This window comes from Gymnoscopelus braueri, assembly GCF_963280865.1.
Source record: "Gymnoscopelus braueri genome assembly, chromosome: 6".
NCBI classification, from domain to species: Eukaryota; Metazoa; Chordata; class Actinopteri; order Myctophiformes; family Myctophidae; genus Gymnoscopelus; species Gymnoscopelus braueri.
In genome coordinates, this window is record NC_137607.1 from 21,246,352 (window position 1) to 21,256,243 (window position 9,892).

General features: G+C 43.4%; 1 protein-coding gene across 3 annotated transcripts in view; it reads right to left on the reverse strand.

The window, feature by feature from the left end:
- nfic (nuclear factor I/C) overlaps positions 1 to 7,792 on the reverse strand; it is an 82,117-nt gene extending 74,325 nt beyond the window's left edge. The window contains exon 1 of one of the 3 annotated variants that reach the window (XM_080431859.1): positions 7,029 to 7,792. In XM_080431859.1, coding sequence (XP_080287985.1) covers positions 7,029 to 7,130 — 102 coding nt within the window. In that variant the 5' untranslated portion in view covers positions 7,131 to 7,792. The remainder of the gene's footprint in view (positions 1 to 7,028) is intronic. The other 2 variants (XM_080431858.1, XM_080431862.1) reach the window with 2 other exon arrangements.
- Between the last annotated feature and the right edge of the window lie 2,100 nt (positions 7,793 to 9,892).

A 9,892-nucleotide genomic window follows, 5' to 3' on the forward strand; every position in this document is an offset into this window, starting at 1 on the left:
CCAGCGGTAGTATATACAGGGAGAACAATAAGGGACCCAGAATTGAGCCCTGTGGAATACCAGAACAGATGTTGTGTTTGTCTGAGTCAAAGTTAGCTAGACTGACAAAATAGCTTCTGCCTGTTAGGTAAGAGTGAAACCAAGACAAGGCTGTGCCTGACAAACCAATCCAGTACTCCAAACGTTGTAGTAGAATTGTGTGATCAATCGTATCAAAAGCAGCGGTTAAGTCAAGAAGTAGGAGAACAGATACATTTTTGTCGTCAGCGGACACCCTTAGATCATTAATTACTTTTACAAGTGCTGTTTCTGTACTATGACCTTTCCTGAAGCCAGATTGGAATTTGTTATGAACCTTATTGTTCTGTAGGAACACATCCAGTTGATGAAAGATAGTTTTTTCTAAGACCTTGCCCAAAAATGGCAGATTTGAGATTGGTCTATAATTACCCAGCACCAATGGATCAAGGTTGTGTTTCTTGAGTAGCGGCCTGACTACAGCCGTTTTCAGTGAGTCTGGAAAGACGCCTGAAAGTAGAGAGCTGTTTACAATTCTTAGGATATCTCCAATAACACTGTCTAAAACCTCTTTGAGAAACGGGGTGGGTACTACATCCAGTGAGCAAGATGATGATGTCATCTGTGATATAGTTTTACGGAGTTCCTCTTCATTAATTGCGCAGAATGATATTAGGCTTCCTCTGGAGGGATCTACATTTTTGCACCATGCACCATTTGCCGCATTTGCAGTGCTAGCAGCAGCATTTATAATACCAGCTCGAATGCTAAAAATTTTGTTTTCAAAAAAGGATGCGAACTCATCACACTTAGCTTTAGAAGCAGGGAGCGACTCCTTGTAAGCCTGGGGGGGGTTTAAGAGATGTTCAATGGTAGAGAATAAGACTCTGGCATTTTGCTTGTTGTCATTGATAATGCGTGAAAAATATGCCTGCCTTGCCAAGCGCAGTGCTTTGTTATAGGCCACTGTTGACTTCTTAAAGATCTCTAGGTGGACAGTGAGTTTGTTTTTTCTCCAAATTCGCTCAGCTTTACGACATTCTTTCTTGAGTGAGCGCATGTGCGTGTCGATCCAGGGTGTTACTCTAGAGTTAAGTTTCTTTTTAGTTTTCATAGGAGCCACTATGTCGAGAGCTGACTCTAATTTGAGATTAAAATGTTGAACCATATCATTCACTGAGGGAGCATCAAGTAGGGGGGGCACCTGCACACACGCCAGATGACGAGGAAACTCGTTTGCTGCAGATGAGCTAAAAAAACGTTTTTTTATAGTATATTCTGTATTGTTTTTCCCTAGATCAGAGACAGTCATATTAAAACACAATAAATAGTGGTCTGTTAGTTCGGGCTTATCAATAATACTGTCAACAGTGATATTCAAACCTTTAGTGATCACCAAGTCCAGGGTATGGCCATGTTTATGTGTTGGCCCAACAACATGTTGAATAAAGTCAAAGTTGTGCAGTAACTGTAGGAAACCCATAGCCACAACATCCGAAACAATGTCAACATGTAGATTAGCATCTCCAGTAATCAGAGTTCTGTCATAATTAGTGGAACAGATAGATAAAAGTTCTGATATTTCTGTTAGAAATAAGGCTTTGCTGCACTTTGGAGGTCGATACATACTAATCATAAGCACAGAGGATTGACTCTCCAATATGGTGGCCTGGTATTCAAATGATTTAAAACTGCCGAGGTTTGGCAGAGGTTTGAATTTTAAAGTGTCAGAAAAGATATTCGCCAGACCACCTCCTCTTTTTCCCTCACGTCCTGAGTGAATGAAACTGTACTTTGGTGGGCATGCTGCAGCTAGGGGCACCGCTCCATCAGATCCAAGCCAAGTTTCTGTTAAAAAGATAATATCTAGTTTCTCTTTACAGATGATATCATTTACAGAGGAAGACTTGTCATTAAGTGACCTGATGTTAAATAGGGCCAGGTTTAGCTTCAGGCATTCAACTATCTGGCTGTTGCCTCTACAGGGAATGCGTGTTAAATTTGCTATATTTGCAGAGTGTTTAAAGTCACTCCTTGTCCCGGAGGCTCTATTTGAGATAACAGTGGGAATATTGTAAACCTTGTTTTCAACAAGGCTAACTGAAATAGCCTTGGGCCCAGACATGATTTTGGCTATGCATAATGGACCCTGCCTATCTCAGCAGTCAAATGTATTCTCTAGACGTAGGGACAATTCGTAGGGACAATTCTTGCGCTGTTCTTCACGTTCTTCGTTCCTGATCTTGCGCCTCTGTATCGCTAGTGCCAACAGCGTCAACCGTCGAGGGGGGATGGTTGGGGGGCAGGGCACGGTTGATGGTTGTGGGGCCTGGCGTTTGATTTGGGGGGTGATTCTAGTCCCCTCTTTAATCAAGTCGTTCATGCTACTGGTGAACTCCAGAAGGGGTATTGGGGACAGGGAAAAAGATGATGATGAGGAGGAGGAAGGTGATAGAGTTGGTTGATCTTCCTCATCGAGAGTCCATCCCTCCCTCTCATCGAGAGTCCATCCCTCCCCTCTGCAGACCGTGGCTGCAGAGTCGACAATCTCCTCCAGGCTGTCATCAGAGTCGACAATCTCCTCCAGGCTGTCATCAGCTTTTGTTTTTGTTTCCGAGTTATCAGAGAGTTCATTTGTTATGGCTGTTCCACCATCCTTGGTAGGGGGGGGTGTGGCGCCCCCCTCCCCCTCAGCAGCGGTGGGGGATGGTGTGGTAGCGTCTACACAAAGCCATTCATGTTTTTCAGCAGCGGTAGCAGATAACAGAGCACTATCTGTTGTTATGGAATCTTGTGCTCTGGCCTTGGGAGAGCTTGGTGAAGACATAGGAACATTATAGAAAAGGTTAGACATGAACAATTTTGCTCCCAGCTTGTTCAATTTAAGCCCGTCCGAGGAAAATAGGTGTCTTCTATCCCAAAAAAAATTGAAATTGTCAATAAAATGTACAGATTTGTTGGTGCACGTAGTTGAAAGCCATTTGCTCAGTGCAGACAGTCTACTGAAACGTTCATCGCCGCCTCTTGTAGGTGGTATTGGGCCGCTGATGCACACCTTCACATCAAGTGAGCTGATTTTGCTGAATAAGGCAGTGAAATTCCGTTTTAGGATTTCTGACTGTTTGTCCTCTGTATCACATGTGCCAACGTGCAAAATCAGGGTTTTCACCGTTGGGTGTTCAGCGACAAGATTCAGAATTCTGTCATTCATGTCAGAGACTTTGTCTTTGGGGAAGCATAACACTTTTGCCTTTCTTCTTATCAAGCTTTTAACATCTTTAATAGCGGCATCCCCTATGATCAGAAATTCAGGCTCATCATATAGCCTTTTTCCTTCTGAGTTACTCTTGGTTCTTACCCTGCTGGGTGAAGAAGATTTGTTTGGTCTGTCATCAGACGGGCATCTGGGGTCCTGAAGCAATGGGCTGAATCTATTTCCCAGCCGCACCGGACACTCAGCACTCGATGTTTTGGGAGATTTGTTTGTAGATCTCCCCTTGGCAGTTTTCCACAGTTGACGCTCAGCACTCGATGTTTTGGGAGATTTGTTTGTAGATCTCCCGTTGGCAGTTTTCCGCTGTTGAAGGGGGGTGAAAGACGCGGTACCCTGTGTCCGGGGGCGATGATGGTGACGCGCGGGTGGTAGCGCAGGCCAGCCGGTCAGATCTGTAATCACAGGGCTCCGAGTTCTGCCAGTTATTCGCCCCTTCAAAGCCTTTGGCTTTGCCCCGAGAGTGTTCCATGAGAAAGCTTTGTCATGGTCTTGTCCGTTGCTCTGAGACTGTGGAATTCCATAATGTTGATTCACTTCCACATTAACTCTTAAAAAGTTTAAGTCCGTTTCCAGCACTGCAATCCTTTGAAGCAATTTTTGGTATTCCTCTGTTGAAACAGTCGGGTACATCCTGATGCTAATTAGCTTTGGCTATATGCCACGTACCCAGTCACTGGAGGTCGACAAATAGATCGAAAAATAGTATATTGAAATATGGCAAAAGCTTCTATCTATAGAAGAAATAGAGTCCCATGTGTTTATAAATATCCAGGATCCATTCGTGGTTTCTCAGGGGAAAAAAATAAAAATAAAACATGGATATCAGCTGAGGAATGTAAGCATAGGGCAGAGCGAGCAGCAAAAGCGTCCTCACTGTACGAGAGCAGAAGCAGAAAAAGCTATATGCACACATGCGGGCCAATAGGCTGAGAAACAGCTTTTTCCCCCAAAGCTGAGGAGAAGCTGCTGAACCCGTAACCCCCTCAGTCTCCTCCAAAACAACTACCCCGTCCCCAAGAGCAATAATATATATAACTGCTGCTAATACGAGTGCAATAACTGTCAACGCTTATGGCATTTTATCTACCGTAGACCTATGTCTATTTAATTATATGACTATGACTATTTATTCAATATTATATGTATATTATATATTTTATTTTCTATGCTGCTAACTAAGTTTCATTGTGTTTTAAAGCATCTAAGATCTAATATCTAGCTATTATATGAGCTAGTCGGTCACAGCCTTTCTAAGCAGGTCATAGTTTAATAGTTTAATTGAAACTACTTATGAACAAAAATCTGTATTTACTACATCAAAATGTTTTTTATTTTGAAAGGAAAAACATCTAAAAAAATGTATTTCTAATCTCTGTGACACCGACGTAGTATCTACTTAAATGTTTTCCATTCCTTCTCTAGATCTTGGGTTTCACTGGGTTTTATATGCGTTAGTCTGCTCTTGTACTGTTGTTGGTCTGGATCTAGAACTGTACATGAAAAAGAAACTGACTCCGGTTACCCATATGGGGTTTAAGTGGTTAAGGGCTGCGTGTTTCTCTAAGCATCCAGAGGACAGATGTTAGCGGAGGGCTTATCAGGCAACTGCAGCCCCAGAGAGCTCAGCTGGGGGGCTTCTTGCTGCTTCAAGGTCATTTAGTGCCTGGCTTCTTACACTGTTCACAGAGTCTAAAATCTGTCTTTAGACCTTATGACAAGAGTAATAGCGTGGTTTAATGAGCCTGGGTCCTGTTAGGATGGGAGGCCACATTTACTCGATTTGGAACCCTAGTAGGCTTTAAGCTGCTGATATTGTAATGGTCATGGGTCCCAGGTTCAGAAGATAAATCTAACTCTAACTCTGTCTGTCTATATATCTCTCTAATACCAATGTGCTTGGAACATTGTGTTGTTTTTGTTTTTTGATTCCACTGCTAATGTGATGTACTGTATGTGATGCTAATACATATTCTGTCTTTCTTTTACCACCACTGTCAACAAGTCCCTCTCCCCCCCTCTCTCTCTCTCCTGTTTCTCCTTCCTCCTCTCCTTTTCCCTCCTCTTTCCTCTCATTATGAAGATGATTACTTACCTCCTACTTTTTCTGACTCCCATCTCTCTCTCTCTCTCTCTCTCTCTCTCTCTCTCTCTCTCTCTCTCTCTCTCTCTCTCTCTCTCTCTCTCTCTCTCTCTCTCCCTCTCTCTCCATCATATGCCACCCAGTGAGTTGTTTAAAGTGAAAATTGGTTGTGATTGGACCAGGCTCAGTGGTTGTTAGCCAGTCACAGGGGGCGTAAGGGTCTGCTGTCAGCAGTAGATTTTAGGGTTAGCCTGTTGTTTTGCCAGAAAACTTTGAGAAAGATGTTTAGATGTGTTGCCGCTATACTCACACATGTTGTATTCAAAGCAAAAAAATCTAAACAATTCACCCTTAAGTGGAATTCACAATGTTCTTTTGATCTCACAGACGATACTGTGATAAGGTGTCAATATCAGAGCAATAAAGTATATCAGTTCTGTTGTAGGGTGGGGTTTCCCCTCAGTATAGTAGAAGTGTATACACAGTATACTTAGTGCAGCCCGGCGTTGTTGCCACGCAAACGTCAAACACTGAGAAATGATGATTTATAACAGGAGGAATGGTTTTGTCAAGCATGGAAACTACCCAAAACACTGGTCTGTAATAATGATGATACCCTGTGAAATGGCTGTTTGTCTCACTGCTGCACCACACATGTTTGTTTAAGTTCAGTTACTCTCTAAATGCACACAGAACATCCAGGTGCACTACTTGAATTTCCTGGAAGCAGAGTGCGCTCCTGTTGCCCACACTAGCTGTATCAGCAGGCACATGCCATTTTTTACATTGTCATTACATCCAAAATGCATGTTTTTTTAGAGTATGACTTATCTTTTAATATATTAGGAATGTTTTCATAAGCCAACTTGGCTGTAATTCCTGAGTACCCACAGCGAACTGCAAAGAAGTGAGCATTTTGCATTGCTTAACATTTAGAAAGTCTGGTAGCATTGATAGGCCAGCTGTAAATAATATAATGTTACCAAATGCAGAGGCTGCAATTGCTTATTTTGATAGCGTAAAGTAGGCTAATTAAAAGCATTTATTTCTGTATGTTCACATCTTCAAACTAGATTTAATTTGAGCTGAAGCTGATATCCACAAAAATAGCTAAGCACTAACTGAACACTGAAGAAATGTTAAATTCTGAAATTACATGACATTCTTCTTTTACATGACAGCAATGATACGCTTAGAAACTTGCTTAATTGATCTGGAGTAATCTCAGTGCAAACTAATCAAAACCTAATAACACAGTCAGTGTTTAAACTTGAAAGTTGAAAATGAACACTGAGGATTTTACTGTGTGATACTACTGTCCTTACTAGACGAGCTCTTTAATTAAAATGGTTCTCAAACAGCGAATATTGTTGTTTCTCCCAGGGACCAATAAGGCTTGTAAAGGCTTGCATGTTGTAGGCCTACATACTACAACATATAATTTACAGGTAGGACTCATACAATTCTTCATATTTTTTTATGAATAACCTTTTGTATTGACAGCCACACATTAGTATATTGCAATGCTAATGTGTGGGTTGTCACAAAACCGAAGGCACACCCTAGACTTATCTCACGGCACACCGTTTGGATAACACTGAAATAGGGCTTAGACAGGTTATAGACGTTAAGAGGTCAGAGATCAAACTTACTTACCATCCACCATGTCTTGGCTGTGACATCATAACACAGCTGCCACTTCACTGAACTGTCTGCCTCGCCACAGCTCCCTGGCACACCTGGCGCTGCCAGCGCCATAGCACCCAAAACAAGATGAGAGTCAGGTGGTTCTGGGGGAGCAGCAGAGGCAGTGGATTTTCACCCAGAGAGTCTTGAATCTATGCAGGTTCTACTACAAGCTCTCATCAATACAAGCGACACAGCAGCCACGGGTCTGAGGTTCTACTGTATCTGAGTTCCTGTTGGATGTCCACCTCTCGATATATATGACCCAGTCTGTGGTGGGTTTAGTTCCACTCGCTGTAGATGTTGGTCCCAGCTATGGTTCTAGTCCTTGAGTTGAGAGTTGAGTTCCCCAGATTGTTTTTAGTAGTTCATCTATTTCATAACAGCCTCGATCTCTTTGCCTGTCCCTTTGAGCTGTAATCTTTGCCAGTTCTAGTCAGTTTATGTGAGGGCAGAAGTCTGCTCTGTATTTAATTAGGCATTTTCTGGTTGTCCTGGCATGTGAGCAATCATGTTCTCAACCCCCATATTTCTCATCACATTGGCTTGCAATTGCTTTTGCGGGATTGTGTCCCAGTTGTCCAAGTGTCACGTTCTACGTGTGCTGACCCTGATGTAGGATTCTTTGTCGGGTTCCAATCCATCTGGGTTCCAGGCTCTGCTCCAGTACCTGTCAAAGTTGTTAGGTTCCAAACTGTGTTTCATTCCATGCTTAGTTGTATAGTAGCTCTATCATGTCCACTCTGGTCCCACTCTGAATTCATTCACACAGACCTTCTAAAGCTCCTCTCTTCTCTGGGCTCACAAACCAACTGCTCCTCTCCTTTCTGACCATCTCTCTCTCTCTCTCTCTCTCTCTCTCTCTCTCTCTCTCTCTCTCTCTCTCTCTCTCTCTCTCTCTCTCCCCCCTCTCTCTCTCTCCCTCTCTTACACACACACACACACACATGCACAAATGTGTACACACATCTTTAATTGTGTGGGCCGTCACTAGAGGGGAGGATTAGGTACTAGTAGCCAGATACACACACACACACACACACACACACACACACACACACACACACACACACACACACACACACACACACACACACACACACACACACACACACACACACACACCTACCACATGCTTGCCTGCGTATTGCCAGCTGTCTAAACACACACACACACACGTAACTTGATATTTAGAATTTAGAAGATATTTAGGAGTATTGAGTAAATACTGGAGAGACAAAGAAAGCACAGAGCTCTTATAAATGATTAGAGACAAGTTAAAGTCTTGAAGACTCGCTGAGGGCTTTCTGAGTTTGTCCGCACTATGTCGACAACTCTGTCTGCCTCACCATCCACAGTGACTCAGTGTCCATTTTGAATATAATGACACTGACCTTTCTCTCTCTCTCTCTCTCTCTCCTCTCTCTCTCTCTCTCTCTCTCTCTCTCTCTCTCTCTCTCTCTCTCTCTCTCTCTCTCTCTCTCTCTCTCTCTCTCTCTCTCTCTCGCCCTCAGCAGGGGACCGTGTGGTGACAGTGTGGTTAGTCCTCTGCCTGTGTCAGCCCACTGTGCTGAAGGGGTGAAGGTTATAGAGCTAGAGTCTTACGAGTCAGATGGTCAGGGCTGGTTGGAGTTTGAGAGAAGGCTTGGGTTCTGAGTTACACAGTAAAAGGTTTTTAGGCTTGTGTGGGATCTGAGGAACCACAGCTGGCTACCGAGAAGGTCAGGTCTCCACCAGCAAATGTCACACTGCTGTTTTCGGCTGGATGGTCGGAGGAGAGGTGGGGAGAAGGGAGGAGAGGAGATCTGTTCAGACTAGTATAATTTAGTGTGGACACAATTGTCTGTGCCTCCTGTCTTTTCAATGGTCTTTAAGGTCATGTTGAAGGATTAGTTAGAAACTGTGTGTCTTGCTAACACTGGCACAGAGTTTTATTTAGGATCTGTAAAAATAACCCGTTCTAAATTCAAGAGACAGAGTTTTGCAGAGGATAGGAGAGGAGAGGGGAGCCTGCCTGGGAAATAGAAAAGTGGAGGGTCGAGCAAAACAGGACCCTGCCGCGCACGCGCACGCGCACACACACACACACACACACACACACACACACACACACACACACACACACACACACACACTGAGGCCAAAACACAAACTTGTAATTAGTCGTCCAATCAATCAACCCCAGACTCCCACTCCCTTGACCAATTAGCCAATTAGCCTCCCCCAGAGGTGTAAACAACCAACCAATCAGGTTTAACCACAGAAGCCTTCAGCCAATCACAGCCATGAAGAACAACAGGAGGCAGAGAGAAAATTACAGAGCACGAGGGAACACACACACACACACACACACACACACACACACACACACACACACACACACACACACACACACACACACACACACACACACACACACACAGCAACCGACTACTACTACTACTGCCCCCTTCCCCAGCTCCCAGAACAGAACAGACCTCACACAAGGTCAGTGCTGACTGACTACACCAGAACAGGCTACACCTCACCACTATCACTACAGCCACCACCTTCATGGTATAGTGACAGGACAAAGCTGATGTCATTTGACGTTCCTCTGCAAAACGCAGCCAGCTGTGAAGCGCAGTCAAAACCCACCATGGTTTCAAATGCATGGTTGTCATTATGAAAATATTTATTTAGTTTATGTGTTTTTTTCTTCTTCTTTTTTTTACAAAAGGAGAAATGTGCTCATCTGATGGCAGGAACACAACAGAGACCACTCCAAAATGTAGTTATTTTGCATTCATTAATTCAGCTTCTTTTAATGAATTTTTATGACATATAAGAGACAG